Source organism: Bacillus rossius, chromosome 3 (genome assembly GCF_032445375.1).
Source record: "Bacillus rossius redtenbacheri isolate Brsri chromosome 3, Brsri_v3, whole genome shotgun sequence".
Lineage (NCBI taxonomy): Eukaryota > Metazoa > Arthropoda > Insecta > Phasmatodea > Bacillidae > Bacillus > Bacillus rossius.
Genome location: NC_086332.1, coordinates 7,625,916 through 7,642,313, shown reverse-complemented (window position 1 = coordinate 7,642,313; position 16,398 = coordinate 7,625,916). Strand labels below are relative to the sequence as shown.

General features: G+C 35.8%; 1 protein-coding gene across 1 annotated transcript in view; it reads left to right on the top strand.

Moving 5' to 3' along the window:
* The window catches only part of LOC134530156 (unconventional myosin-Ie-like), a 103,276-nt gene that overhangs the window by 3,727 nt on the left and 83,151 nt on the right, over positions 1 to 16,398 (top strand). The window contains exons 3-10 of the mRNA XM_063364781.1: positions 1,025 to 1,114; positions 5,426 to 5,520; positions 6,659 to 6,836; positions 8,847 to 9,009; positions 12,465 to 12,572; positions 12,748 to 12,876; positions 14,114 to 14,310; positions 16,091 to 16,258. Of these exons, the coding sequence (XP_063220851.1) occupies positions 1,025 to 1,114; positions 5,426 to 5,520; positions 6,659 to 6,836; positions 8,847 to 9,009; positions 12,465 to 12,572; positions 12,748 to 12,876; positions 14,114 to 14,310; positions 16,091 to 16,258 (1,128 nt within the window). The remainder of the gene's footprint in view (positions 1 to 1,024; positions 1,115 to 5,425; positions 5,521 to 6,658; positions 6,837 to 8,846; positions 9,010 to 12,464; positions 12,573 to 12,747; positions 12,877 to 14,113; positions 14,311 to 16,090; positions 16,259 to 16,398) is intronic.

The window sequence follows — 16,398 nt, the reverse complement described above, 5'->3', positions numbered from 1 at the left end:
ACCAGCGCTTCTAAACCTAGCAACACTTCTAAAACAGCATGTTCTGTGTGTCAACGAGTTCTTTTCTTATAGCGCACAGCGCTTAGTATTGGGTCCCAAGAAGACAGTGTAAAAAATACATACACCTAACTGCACGAGCGAAAGTAAAATACTGTTCTGAATAAAATATTCATTTAAAAAATACAGTCTGGAAACTGCCTGGGCAAGCACTGCTTGCCTTGCTTGCCCTGACGAGATGCCACTGAATAACACATGTTCGCCAATTTATTTGTATTGTTCTGATGTATCTGCTTTAGTTCAATTTATTACAAATTATTTTATTGGAAGAATTCAGCACATAAATCTTTACCATTATTTTGGTTGAGTAAGTATCATAAAACACCTTTTATAAAAATAAAATTAATAACACAGAAATCCTCTGTTTTAAAAATGAAATTGGACTAAAAATTAAACCATAAAATCTTGTCTCTAATCGCAGATACATCATACGTATGTATTGATGTTGTGAGATACAGAAACAAACATGTTACGTTTGTATTAAATAGTAACACATGTACAAACTGGCATAGACACTCGGACACACAGTTCGTACCGCTTTGGTGTAAGGATTGTTGGGATGTAATGGGAAAGAAATAAATTAATAGTAGCCCACTAAGGAATGCAATAATCCTTATCTTTGTAACCATATGTAGCTGTTTCTGCAGTTGTCGTAGTCTGTCTTCACAGGGTTTGTCTTAAACCCTTGAAAGAAGAGGTCTGGACCCCATGGCTACATCCCTGCCTCAGACAATCAAGACAGTCCAGACAATTAATATTTTACTCTACTTGTTTGGCTTTCTGGAGGATTAGCGTACTGTTAGAAATAATGTTCAGTAGGAATTTCAGTTGAAAAATGTAGGGCCTATACGTCTTGGATTTGACTGTGATCATTTTTTCTTCCAGTTTTTAAATTACAGTACAGAGGATAAAATGTAATAACTATACATTTGAACACTCTGTGTTTGTTCCTTATTTACAACTGCAGACATGTATAGGACCAGTGCTGGTGTCGGTCAACCCGTTCAAACAAATGCCGTACTTCGGCGACAAAGAAATTGAAATGTACCAGGGAGCGGTGAGTACGTCTCTTCGTACGTTAGTTATTGAAGCAAGTGCTGGCGTGTAGGTAAGCGAGACGGCTTGAGACAGCCAGCGGCCCAGACGGTCTGGAAGGAGGCTACACCGGCCAGTCTCTAGCATGTGATTGGATAATGTGTCAATTTACCACTCACACTACGATAAACCAGACGTCATCCTTTGTGACTGTATATCCACATGAATAATGTTTGGTATAATTTACAGCAAAAAAAAATTTTAAATGTATTTTTTGTAGCAAAATATTTTAAATATTTTTTCCTTCATCTGAGCAATGATTATTTTGATTATTTTATTACATTAACCTGCTTGAGTGTCTATAAAAATAAACGTGCTCTTTGTTTTTACAGTTTTCCGTACAAACTATGAAGTAATAAACCATGCCTCAATACCCTATCATTTTATTTTCTTACGAGCAAATTGTCTTTGAAATTGCACACAGCCTCAAATATTTTTCAGAAAAATTGTTTAGTGATAAGCCATACTTAGTCTTGTATGAACTTGTGATGAGTTTAATGCTAGTGATGAGTGAACTGTTGTTTTTTAATCTTGCTGCAGAGGAATGGGGTGAGTGCTTACACCTACAAGCCTGTCTTTGACATTTAACATTCAGTTTGTCACACATTTCTTTTTATTTTAATTTTCATTAGCATTCCATGGACAAGGAATAACAGCCCAAAAAGAAATATAGCACTCGTCAATATTAGGTTTTACAAAGAGCAATCATAAAACGTTTGGGATTAAACAGAGTGACAAATATTACTCATAAAATATTTTTTAAGACTATACTATAAAATTTGACACTATAAATAATTGGCTGTGTCGAATGTTTAGCATACAATCTTATATTTATTTTTGTGTTATGTTAATTATATTATTACAGAATTATGAAAACTTGGGAAGGGACTTTCACGTGTTTTATATAGATGTTTCCATATTGATAAGTAATAAAAATTATCATCACTATTAACTTCAAGTAATCCATAGAGGTATGGCATATACCTATTCAAATTCATATTTTCATTTATTGATACATTGCTAATACCTGAAAAATATCTTGGTATTATTTAGCTGTCTATATGTTAGTCTATATATAATTCTCAGTTTTATAGTCAAAACATATATTGAATTATTTAATGTATTGATTGTATGGTGGGAACATTAATTTTGTTCCTTAATTACTAAGAGTCTCCACGTAACAATAGCAAAATTATACGTGAAGCATGACTAATGTGATTAACATTTGTGCTGAAGGAGAAACCTAACAGATATTACAATTTCATGTACATCAAAATCCTCTATTTTGATCTTCTGATCAACACAACCCTGGTATGACGTCACTGTTGGGGTCGTAATTCACGCCTGCCTCACAGCAGATCCATGTTGTGAAAGGGTGTGACCGTCGTGAGTCACCAAACACAGATAAAGGCTGTTTACGTAGTGATAATGATAAGGTGTCATAGGCATATGTTTCAGCGCTGAGCGAGGGCGTGAGTCCGTGTTGGGCAAGGGCTTATCCGGTATAGTCGCAGCTAAAGTGCGACAGGAAACAAAACAGCCTCTCCGACATTGACATTGGTGTCTGCGCAGATTCTGTTGCTAGTGGTCGCATTGTACGCAGAACTACCGGTACTTCATTTGAACCAGTGCAAATGCTGTTGAACGATTATGTGCTGAACTTGTTTCAATATTGAATGAAGATAAAAAAAAAACTATACATATTTTCTTTACACAGTGAAATATAAAAAAAAAAATCTTTATTGATATGTTTAGTACACCCTAAAACTGTTGAGTTGATAAGAACTAATCCCAGCAGGGACGGTTTTAGATTGTCCGGTATTTGGATGGTAACATGGTTAGTTCAAGTGTTTCAGAGTCCTTCGTAACTACTCTTCTTGTGGTTTTTGTTAAAATAAAAGTTTCAACCAGATGAAATGTAACAGAATATGAGTTAAAATAAAGATCACTATGTAGAATTTTCATGATGACATAAGTAAAAAATAAAATAATAACATTATTTGTTATGCAGGTCTGGAAAGGATAGCCCAAATTAATTAATTGGAATTTATTTTTGAAGTAATATTTCAATGTTAGTTAAATTACCACAGTCTGGATGGCTGTCCACAAAACTGATCTCAGTTTAATAGGTTCACTATTCACTCTTCCCACCGGAGCTCGACTCAGCGGTGGCTCTCTGTACTGTCTGTCTCTTACCACGTACCTGTGCCCCAGCATGATGCTACGCACTACTCACTCTGCCGTGCCGCAACGCCGTCCCTGATGCTCTGATCTTCGCACACGAAGCTCGTCGCTCATGGCCTGGCATCGCTTGCTCACTCACCCGCTTCGCTTCACCCTCTTGTCACTTCGAGGATTCACTGGTGTCGCCACCATCCTCTCTCTCCTCGCAGTTCGCCCCCGCATTATATACCGGCCCGCGTTATCCACGGAAAGGTTGGCGGCCCTCCGAAGTGTCACATTATCAGAATTCCCTGATTTAACTCTCGAAGCTGTGAGAATAATGGCATGGTAGGGACCACTACACAGTGTATGCAGAACCCTCCAGAGACATAGCAAGGACTCCGCAGGTCAGAAAGAGGTCCACTAATGGGAGTTCCATGTAGTGATTGCAGCAGGGAACAGAGGCAGGAGTGGTGGGGGTCCACTCATTTAGGAGGCAGGGTTTTCCCTAGGCACGCCAGTATAGCCGGCCCTTGTCAGCCTCGTAACAGTATGTAATTAAAAAAAAATCTCTCTCTTTAGAATGATTCATTTGTTGAATGTTTCTTTTCAGTCATCTATCACTTTTAACAAGAGGTGTTGTAGTTTCAGATCACTTACCTCCCACCCAGGTGATCTGGGTTTGATTCCCAGTGGAGTCGCACCTGGACTTCTGGCGACGTGGCTGATGTTCCCACGAGCCCGTGGGTCTTCTCAGTGCTCTTCCGTATCCCCCACCCATTCATTCTATTAATGCTCCATTCGCATCCCTTCGACCCACGTGTCGACAAGACATCGAGGGTGTTCGGTTGGGCAAACTCTTGAGCGTTGTGTGCAGAAGTAAACGCACAGTTGAGACTTAAACCAGCTATATATTATTTTTATTGGCACTTATTAATTTTTGGATGTTTTCTTCAACACTTTGTTTTGAACTAATTGTGACTGTGTTTGATAACATACTCCATATTGTGACTAGTGTCCTGTTATGGTGACATTGCTGAGACTGTGTAGGGAGTATTGATGTGTTCTAAGTATTTATTATTTACAGTTTTATTAGAAGAATAAACAATGCAAGTTATTTTTATTTTTAAAACTTTCATATAATTGTTGACGTTTGTTTTGTGTGTCTGCTGTGTTATTTCTATTCTGTGTGTGTGTTAATTATATTTGTGTGTTTTACCATTTCATAATATGTGATTGCATAAAACTTTTAAGGGAAAAACCTTGCTACATATGTGTTCATACATCAGGACAGAATGGCATACGGTTTTTATTTGACCATGATTCCATTTCCTTTTCGGTGTTTACTTAGGACATGAACACGCCTTTGCTTGAGATGTTTTCTGTGCATTTTTTTTAAATTGACAGCAAAATGTTACGAGATATGTCTCTGAATTTTGCAAAGAATCTTAATAGATCTTCTTAAAATCAAATGGACCACAGAGCGATGGTGTTTCGATAGCACTTGTTTCAGATGACCGTCCTCAGATTCGTCATATGTTTCGATCACTCTTGTGATCTTTCATCACTGGTTTTTCTTTATTGTAGAATAAACCATAATGAACGTTCCCGATGGCAGTGAGACACACTTATTGTAGACTTTATAAAGACATATACACAACTGTCAGGGTTTGTACGCCTTCTTAATATCCTCAAAAAGTCCTTTCTTTGATTTAATTGAATAAGGGCCCTTAAAAGTCCTTTGATTTCACTAAGAATCCTTAAAAACTCCTTAATAAAAATGGCATTCAAGTAATGGATAAATACAGGTATTTGAAAGTTATTTGAATGTTATTATTCCCACATATGTGGTTTAGGGGTTTATCTTATGTACAGCTTCTGTTCAATTTATTTATAAGCTCTTTATTGTTTAAATGATGATGCTGAAGATAGATATATGTACCTGTTTTTGTTTTTAAGGGGTTTTATATGCATACATGTTATTGATACCTTGAGAATAATATGAAATTTGTTTCATGAAGGGGAGTTTCTTGTTTCAAAAACATTTGACTTTCATTTTTACTTAATAGCGAGATGTGGTTTTCATTTCATCACTGTGTTTCTTTCACAGGCACCGTATGAGAATCCACCTCACATTTATGCATTGGCTGACGAGATGTACCGAAATATGATCATTGATGTGGAAAGTCAGTGTGTTATAATAAGGTATTTCTTTACACATTTTTTTTTATGCAGCATGTTTATTCTCAAAGTAGGTTATTCAGTGTGTGAACTAGGTAGTTGTAAGTTCCTTCTTTAGAGTAGTGTCATTTGTTTTAATACTGGCCCCGAATTTCATGAGTATCATTTGTTAAATTGTTTGTAATTAATAATTGAAACCTTGTGTAGTTACGTAAGAATAGAGTTTTAATACTCTTAATTATTTAAGTGGTGTGTTTAGTTACAAATAACTTGATATGGTGTGTGATTAAAAAAAGCAGTTTATCACATATGTACAGTATTAGGAAACAGAGACGTAAACATTAGTTTAAGTGGAAGTAGTATTATAAGATCATATGCAGTCATTTAGTTGATACGGATGCAGTTATGTATTTGGTGCACTATTTCTGGTTTATTTGCGAAGTGCAAAGTCATGGGAATTTTGAGAAAATGTTTATAAATTTTTTATTTTTTGTAATGTTGTGTACAGTGTATGCTATGTGGCTGAGTTGGCAATGTGTTTGCTGGAGGTGGAGCCAGTGTGTGTCGCGTGCCTGATTGTCAGTGCTGGACTAACATGTAGGCAGACCCAGTGATGGCTGCGGACCTCAAGGGACAGTCGTGTGCCTGGCCTGAAGTCTGCTAACACTAAAGAGTAATGTTAAATTCACACTCTCATTTATTCATCACTCAGCATCTTAAGTAAATTTATTAAGCAACATTCCAGCATGAGGAACGTCAGGAAAAAAAAATCACCACGGTTAGAGAATTTAGTTTTTATTTATGATTTAAAAATTATGCACCGCTCAAAAACAGTCATTAAAAAACCGGGCCAATGAGAGGGAGGGGCTGGGGATACGGTTAAGTTTTAAAATATATGTTTTTAATGCATGTTTTTTCCCTAAAGTCTATTGCTAGTAAAATTCATCGGATACTTTACGCACCGACCACCTTTACAGTTATGGCAAAGGTTAATGTTTAGTATTTAGTTAGTATTAGATTTTTTTTTTTAATTTTTGAGTGTTGAAAAATTGTACTTTGAGTAATGGGGAGGGGGGGGGGGTGTTGTTTCTCTGTACGGCCCTGGTGGTCCTGGTCATGTACATTCAGGGAGGGGGCCCTCCGGCCCGTGGTCTGGTTGCAGCGGGGAGTCGGGTGCCGGGAAGACGGTGGCTGCCAAGTACATCATGGCGTACGTGGCGAGGGTGTCCGGGGGCGGAGCCCGGGTGCAGCACATCAAGGACGTCATCCTCGAGTCCAACCCCTTGCTGGAAGCCTTCGGCAACGCCAAGACCGTGCGCAACAACAACTCCAGCCGATTTGTGAGCAGCTTGCGATTTCCGTCGTGGATGTAGATCCCGCGCAGTGGTTGTTTTTCGTTGTTATTAATTTATCTTGACATTCACATATTCTAGTGGTAATGAATGAGAACTTGAACCACTATTCTTTAAAAAATGGTTTAAATTGGTAGTAGGGAAATTTTTTTTTCTTTCATGTGGAAAGTTCACTTACAAAATTTTGCCTGACCTACCCTTACAAAAGCCCTTGTTGTAGTGTTTGCGCTGTTTATCAACCGGCCACTTCATTCATGAGTAAACGGATCGACCACTCACAGGAGCGTATGCGAAAATTCATTTCAGGGGAGGATAGAACTACTTTCCCTGCTGTTTGATTTCTAATTATTTCCTTTTGTTGGTCGGACTGATAGCTTTTTATAGATTTTTAAGGATTTCGGGTGTCCCCCATCCTCCCCCCCCCCCCCTCCAGCATATGTTCCTGACCATTCGTGCCCCAATCAGGTGAGCTATGACTATGCAACATCAAACCTGATATGTACCAGCTACAGTCTAGTTTCTGCAGGGTTGACTGCATTGGCCTTAAAGCCTCGAGACTGACTGCAGCTTGAGGAAACTGGTCGAACCAGCACGGGTGTTGTGACTGCACGTCCACGCAAATTGTGTTCTCATTTTGCATGTGAGGATTTGTGATTCTGTCATCTTCAAATTAAAATTATTTTGTTGTGTCTTATTTTCCAGCTTATTGCATATACTTAATGATTAGCTTGCAAGCAAGTACCTACTGTATATCCCTTTTAAGCTTTTAGCATTTTGGATATTTTTTAGAGCTGTCCAAACATTCATAAATGCAAATATTTGTGCAAATATATATATGTATTTAAATTCTTCTGAGAGACTTCCGTACTTTTATGTGATATGAGATTTAAAAAAATGATAAATGTATAAAACAAGTTTTTAGTATGTTTTAATCACAATTATATTAAATTTTATGCATTATAGTTATGTTAACAAAATATTTACAAATTATTCCTTATTAATAGAGACTTGCAAAATTTGCAGATTCATTCGGTGATAGGCTAGAATTCAAACACATATACCTCTTAGATAATTTTGCTATTGGCTTACTGTTCATCTGGACGAATCTCAACCAGTTATAAACCCTCAACCAAAGAAGGATCGAATCACAGACAAACCAGCTGAGACGACTTACAAGTCGGCAGCCAATGAACTTGCGTTATTTGCCCGAGTGTACAGGGGTATGTGCAGTCTATCCTGAAGGCCATCGAAACCGCGAATTTTGCAGGTCTCTACTTATTAATCATATCACACAGTCCTTGGTATTTTATTAGCTTCTTCTTTGATAAATTATGTTTTCACATACTGTTCTTGTTATTGTTGCATTACAACTTACAACCTTTTAGATTATTTATTTTTATAACGGTCTGAATTATGGAATAAGTTATGCTTTGTAAGCTGGATTTGACATTGTGTTTTAGAATTTTCTGTTTAAGAGATGGGTTTTTTCCAGTAAGATACATGCACATTTTATCTCTCAAGCTTTTGAAGTAAAGTAATTTTATATAGGTAAATATATTTTTGGAAACTTAATGGATTGTATCTAAGAAAATAAAATAAATGTTTAAAAATTTTTAAATTTTTTCTGTGTATTTACATAGTTTTGTCATGCCGAAATATGTCTTAAATTGATGTAAGCTTTTGGACATACACCATTGCTAAGCACATGTATGTCTGTAGAAGAAAACAACAAAAAACACAAATGATAAAAACACAAATTAAGCAAAAAAAATTGCTGTTGTCAGGATATAAACACCACACAATACTCCACAACAGGAATATGGTCAACAAACAAAGAAAAACAAAGAAAAATGAACTAACAGAATGAAAAAAAAAACACACAGACATACATGTGCTTAGCAATGGCGTATGTCCAAAAGCTTACATCAAGTCATGCACTCCCATTGCACAAATCTTTCCAAGATAATATGAAATATGTTTTGTTTCCCACTCTTTCAGGGGAAGTATGTGGAAATTCTTTTTGGCGATGGTGGCCAGCCTGAAGGGGGTCGCGTGTCAAACTTCCTCCTGGAGAAGTCGAGAGTCACCCTGCAGAACGCCGGGGAAAGAAACTTCCACATCTTCTACCAGCTCTGTCTGGGTGCCTCTGCCGCCATGAAAAGTTAGTACTTGCGTGATGCATGCTTTTTCCAAATTGTCAAATTGTTTGATTCTGAGGGATGTGTTTGCTGTTTTTATAAAAAATAATTAGTTTTACCTAACATTCAATATTCAATCTGAAAATTTTTCTTGCTCACTATGCATATACTCCCAATTAATTGGTGGTCGAAAAGCATCTGTTCAATTATGTTAATAGTCGTTCCTCTTGACTTACCGTATTTACTCGCATATAGGTCGCAGCAATTTTACCAGATTTGGTGGGGAAAAAATTAAGTGCGACCTATATGTGAAGAAAAATTTTTTTTAAAATTTTTGAGGAATTTTTTTGCAATATTTTGCTTTAAAATGGGAAAAAAAGTTTTATATAGGTATAGGCAAATTTATTTACAATGTACACAGACAGCGAAACCCCTTATTTACGTTACCGTTATTTACGTTTTCCCGTTATTTGCACTATATTCTTCAGGTCCCATTTAGTTCCCATTTAGTCCAATACAAAACTTTCACGCAAATTACGACTCAAAAATCGAATCCATCCCGCTATTTACGTCACGTAACAACCATAAACAACCAGAAAATACCGTGGGTACTTTAAGAGTAAATAAGATTAGCTAGTAGGCCTAAAAACACTAAAAACATCGTGAAAAACGTTAACGTTTATAGTCGGCAATGAACATTTTAAATCGCAAAATATACATATTTTATAACATGAAAAGTAGCTTATATTTCTAAACATGTAATAATTTAAGCCTAGGCGTGTAAAATCCGAGTAATTATAGCAGGAGACAATCTAAAACGCACGAGGTAAAAACGTAAACTCACGAATGTATGAACGTGGCTGATTGTTAATTTCTGATACTGTATTTATGTCACAACTTAGCCGAAATACTGGTACGAGACAAACTTCACAAGATAAAATGAGCGGAGTCTTGGTAACTGTTTTATACGTATTTTATAATTTCGGAAGTATTGTACAGTTGACGCATATTTTTTAAACTAACAATTTATTTCTGGGGATCGTAATTAATTAATTATTGGTATCAAGACATCAAGATGAACGTAAACTTGAACATGTCACGGCAGCGAGAAAACTGGTGCGTATACCAATAAACTGGTATTAGAACTGGACAATACTGGTACACGGGAGGTGGAGCTTATATTTTTTTCCGCTAAGCTCGCATCTATTGGCTGGCTGCTGATGCAACGTCACGAGTCTGGGCGGAGCGTTGAGTGAGTTATACTGCGCATGCGCAGCTCAGTGAACAAAGAGAGGAGAGCCAGCAGGCGTGCCGTAACAGCAGCTGATCGGGTACAATGACCTTTCTCTGCGCACGGCGCGGTAATGAATTACCGGTGCGACCTATATGGGGGGAATCTTAAATACCAAATTCAAGACCTCAAATTATGGGTGCGACCTATCTGCGATGGCGACCTATATGCGAGTAAATACGGTAATACTATCAGCAATTAAGTATTGCTGTTTTTAAATGTTATTGTATTTATAAATGTTATAAGTGATGTTCAGCTGTAAAATGTGAAAAATATGGTTCCATTCTTCACTTATAAATAGAGGCAAGTTTATATGGTGAACATCACAAAACCGAAGTAGTGAAATTGAAGCCGATACACCACAAAACACTGAAGTCGGTACACAGCACAACACCAAAATACTAGGCAAAACACAAAATGCAGCAAAATTCACATTTTGTCGAGTAAAATGTAGAACTTAGAACCTATTTCAACAATCTTAAGATTTTAGTTTACATTTAAAAACCTAAAATGTTATGTACGAAGTAAAAAAAAATTTTTTTAGAACATCACAAGGTTTTTCTTTATTTTCTTTGTTTGATTTAATGGTCATAAACTTTAATTTGTGAAAAATTATTGTTTTATGTGTTTGTGAACTTTATACATCACAATATCGCAATTTTAAAATGTTACCATGTTTTGTGTAATTTAAAAACACAAAATTGTGATGGATATAATTTCAATGGGGAAGGTTTTTTTGAAAGAAAAAAAAAATACAAAAATGGAAGACAAAAAAATCACAATTCCCTTCATAGGGTCAACATTGAATTTGTACAAATTTTGTATTAATCTTATAATTTTTATCTAAAACTTTTGTCTGAAACAATTTTTTATTAGACGAACCATTGATGCAAGAGCAATTGAAAAAATAAGGGGTATAAAAAAAATTCATAACTCTCTTAGTAGGTACACTATCAAATCCGTTCAGATTGTTTGTAAATATTATAATTTTTAAGGAAACCTTTTGTCTGAAACATATTTTGATAATACAAACTATTATTGCAAGGGGTTGAAAAATGAGAAAATAAATTAAACTACCCTACCTGGTACACAATTGCATCCATTCTTATTTTTATTTGACTATCTAAATATTGACTAAAACTATTGTTAAAATAAATCTTTGTTTACCCAACCATTACTGCAATGGGTGGAAATAACAAGGTTTGAATGTAAAAAATAATCATTACTTTTTTTTAAAAATACCTAGATATTCATCATATCCATTATAATTTATTGTATGAATCCTAAACTTCATCTAAAACTTTGGCTGAAACAATTTTTAATGAAACAAGTTATTACCATAAAAACATGAGTTAAAATTTAAAAAAAAAATTAAAAACTTTCTTAGTATCAAATTCATTTTAATCTATTTTAAACCATCTTAATATTATCTTGAAACTTGGTGCAAAGCACGTTATTAGTGCAAGGGATGAAAAATAGTGTTCGTAGGTCAAAAATATTAAATTAATATCTTAGTTGGTATATAATATGAAATTTGTTCTATGCTATTCAATGCTGCGTTCTAAACTAGGTATGTATTTAATGCTGGATATATTGAGTTAAAAATATTAGTAAGTTTTTCGCTGCATGAAAAATGAGCAAATATTTAATCAATCATTTCGTAATATTAGAGAACATAAATATGTTACATAAATTAAGTTCTTAAAATGTTCCATAAGTTTATAGATGTTTCCAAAATATTTTCAGAATAAAAATAAATAGATACTTCAAAATCTACCTACGCCTGTAGGCTGTGCCGAAAGGGATTTTTTTTTTTTTTTTTTGGATATAAAGTAGAATTGTTTAAATTTTCAACTAATATTTCTAAATACCATTTTGTGTGTCATTGTTTTATTGCTGTATTTAATCTATTGATGTAAAATTTGATTGAAAGCTTTGAGATTCATGAATAAATTATTTACTTTGACATTCTACTTGGACCTGAATTTAGAGTTTCAAGGTGCTTTTGTATAAGTATACATTTTTTCTACCTTTTCTTTTTTCCCCACATTTAATTTGCTTGTTTGGCCAGTAGTTATGTCGGTAACCCGGGCACAAGTATGGTAGCGTGTATGGTGTTTGCACCCCAGGAATCTCTCCATGATGGTATTACACCATAGTTGATTCACTCTTGTTCGTTGGTTTCAGGTGATCTGTACCTGAATCATTTGGACTACTTCACGTACCTGAGCTACGGCGGGAACCACAAGGTAGACGGCACCAATGATGCCCATGATTTCCAAGAGACTTTGAGAGGTGAGTTGTTGTTGAGTTGCCCGCTGCAGAAGCACTCCTTGTGACAGTGTTGCAGGGTGTGACAAAACTTTCAGTATGGCTGTTCCAGCACTGTTTCATGCAGGTCATTTTTGACAATTTATAACAATATTGTTGACTGTTGGCAGTGGTGTCTATGTTGGTTATTCCGTTGCAGCAATGAGTGTGATGCGGATGACAGAGGCAGAGCAAGGTGATGTGTTGAAGGTCGTTGCTGGAGTCCTGCATTTGGGCAACATTGATTTTGTGGAGAAAGGGAACTACGCAGAAGTGGAAAATGACTCGTGTAAGTTATTATGAAATTAACCAAAAGCTTATCACAAAAGGGATGAGAATTTGGTGTACAAAGTCTCTTTACACTACAAAAATTACATTATAAAATGTATATGTGCAAGTACCAGAATTTCTTGTGGCATAATCATCGCATATTTTATACTAAAATAAAGTTTTAAAAGTGGGGGTGTGACTTTTATCGCAAAAAAGCATTTTTTTTGAGGTAAAGTTGTTTATAAAAACAAAACATTTTCATGGAAAGTAAATTTAATTAAAAAGTAGAGTTTACAAAAGCACTACAAACAATTTAAATTAATGTCATGCAAGAGAAACATATTTGATATTTTGTTTAACTTAATGTAAAAAAAATGAAAACTCTGATATAAATGTAAGCAGGAATTAATGCATAACTATCATCGTAGTACATACTAATCACAAAAGAGTACGGGCTATCAAATGTAGTTTACTCTGCACTAGACAGCGCGTGCGTTTCATGCAATCTGCGAGCTATCAATATTGATATTCGATTACATGCGCGCACTCTACACGGGCATAAAGGTAATCAAAAATGAATGATGCCAACTAGAGCTGGCTCATTTATAAATGCGGTTACACAGAGGCGACGAAGAAGAACAGATAGATGTCATAATGTTGAAAACGTCTTTAAAAGAAAATGTACACAACGTGCAACTTTCTGTTAATTAAATAAGTAAGTGTTAATATCCGAGTGATTAATAGATTCAACTTTAAAATACATCTTTTATAGACGTTTTTGGAAACATCTTACATGGAAAAAAATTAACTTATATCTAATTGAGAAAAAGGCAGGACAGAAACATTTGACTATAGTGGACGGGAAATCCTATTGTGCGGGTACATTATAAATGAGTTTTACTGTAATTGTAATTACTGTTTTTTCCCATTACAACTACCAAACTGCCTGACAGCAACTTGAAAAATCAATTGCTGTTGCACGGTACTTTATCCTGTGATGTTTGCTACCTACACAAAGCACTCGGGATCTAACAGAGAGACTGAAAATTAATGCGTGTTTTATGCGAGAACTTGTTTCCCCCAAATTTCAATATCTTAAAATAACGGTGCGAAGATTATGCTATAAAACATGGTACCTAAAAAAGTGTATCTATTAAACAATATTTCAGAATGTGGACATTTTCCTGAAATATTTTGCCATAAACCCACAGAGGTCCTACTACAAAATAAAGAATATATATTTTTTTCTGTTCCAGTTGTTGAGATTCCAGCCTACATTCTGGAAATAGACGCCAACTACCTGAACAGCAAGCTGATCAGTCGCAGGTTCGACAGCAAGTGGGGCTCCCAGTCGGACACGATCGACGTGACTCTGAACGTCGAACAGGCCGTGTACACGAGGAACGCCCTGGCCAAGGGCTTGTATGCACGCATGTTCGACTACCTCGTTCAGGTCGGTGATGCTCCCACTAGGAACTTGCGTCAGTGTAGAGCTATTTTGAAGAAAATTTTGACAAGGTTGTTGACTTCATCGTAAAAAATATTTTTTTTTTATTTAAAAGTCTTTACTAAATATCACAATTTAAGTTTTTATTACTGTTGTACATGAATTGGTTCATTTGTAAGAGAGATGAAATCTACCAACGTAGTTTCATTTCAATATTGTGTCATAACTTTACCATATGTTGCGCAAGAGATATTCCTTTTTTGCTGTGGGTATTGGGGCATTTGTGAAGGGAACAAGGTGAAGTTAGACCAGTTTCGCCTTTGAAAAAAACATAATTTGAGTGCAAGTTTTAGTTTTACTTGCACGATGCAGTCTCTGTCCACATGTAGCACCTTGGAGCACCAGCCTGTGGAAGGAAGTGGGATGGATACAATGATACGTCTTCTTGCGAGGGGGTAGATGGGAAAGACTTAATCGCCTCGCTATAGATACATGGATGTGGGCTGTAATTTCTCCGTCCCTCAAGCTGCCTCGTAGCGAGGGTTGTGGATGACCACATCACGAGAATGGTACCACGTGTGGCTGACTTCAGTGGCGCAGTGATAAGCTGGATCCACATTCAGGAATCCTAGTCCATTGTTTCTCAAATCATTCCAGGAAAATACTGGGACAATTCTTTTATAGTTTTTTGTGTGTGTTTGTCTCTAATGAGTAACGACACTGTGCTGTTGATTTATGTAATGTTGTACAAAAATGTTTGCTTGTGGATGTTTTAGCGTCTTTCAATGTGAGTTTATTTATTTTGGTTGTTTGGGGCTGTGTGTTCATTTCAGCAAGTTTGGCACTCGCACGTCAACACTTGATCGGAAAAGAAGGTTGTGCTCGGATCAGCCTGTCACCCATCAGTATTATTTAGAGATGCTACAGTGGCAGGTTTGGAAGGGGTGTCTCACCACACGTAGCAGTAGGGTTGGATGAGAGCTTATTTTTTCCCACAAAGCAAGTTTTATTTTAAAGGAGGCTGAGTTAAGTTTTGGCCTTTTATACCAGCAGGTATATGTATATAGCATGCACACCATTGACTAGACGTAACCCACCAGACCAAAAGCTTATGTTATAAAAATTAAAAATCTGTTGGTCCTGTGGAAGATCTCTTTTCATAGAACAGGCTAGCTCATTTGGCAGGTGCCTGAACTCGATCGTACGATCGTCCTTAGGCAGGGATGAGACACAAATGTAAGAAAAAATTATAATGTAACAAAAAACCAAAATTTAATAAAAAGCATTTGAAATCACTTAAATAAATCTTATCATTAAGCAAGTTTTTCAAGTATGGTCATCACATACTCATCTTCAATATAATATTATTCAAAGTTGAATTGAAGTGTTCTGTTAAAGGGTGGTTTGAAGGTGTGCTCTCTCTTGGTTTCTATTCAGGGTTAGCATCACCTGCTCTGAGGGAATTTGTAGCATTATAGCTACATGCATGTGTGAACGTATGTAATTGCATTCACAATAAGTACATTTAAATATTGTGTATTTATAAAAGTGTATTATCAGGGAATGTAAACAAAAGTTTGTAAAGTTTTTCTTGATCTTAGTACATATTTGAAAATTCAGTGGGTTGTAGAAATTTGAAATGTGGAATTTACATGGTTGTCTAAGTTGGACTCCTACATTAGTATTTCAGGCATGTGTTATGGGTAATTGTTTGTGATGTCAAAAACAAATTTATTCCCTAGAGTAGGTTTTTTTAAAATGTAATTTGTATGATTTTTTTTTGCAGAGAGTAAATAAAGCAATGGTCACAAATGTGAACGGTCAAAATATTGGAATCCTTGACATATATGGGTTTGAAATATTTGAAAGAAATGGATTTGAACAATTTTGCATCAACTTTGTTAATGAGAAATTGCAGCAGATATTTATTGAGCTCACCTTAAAAGCAGAACAGGTAAGTAAAGCTTTGATTTAAATACGTATTGGGATTTTTACAAGAAGAGCTAAACTGCTTCTTGGTTTCTGGGTTGACGCCATGTTCATACAAATGTGACACTGACCGCATAATCCAACTGTTTTATTTATATAGGTAGT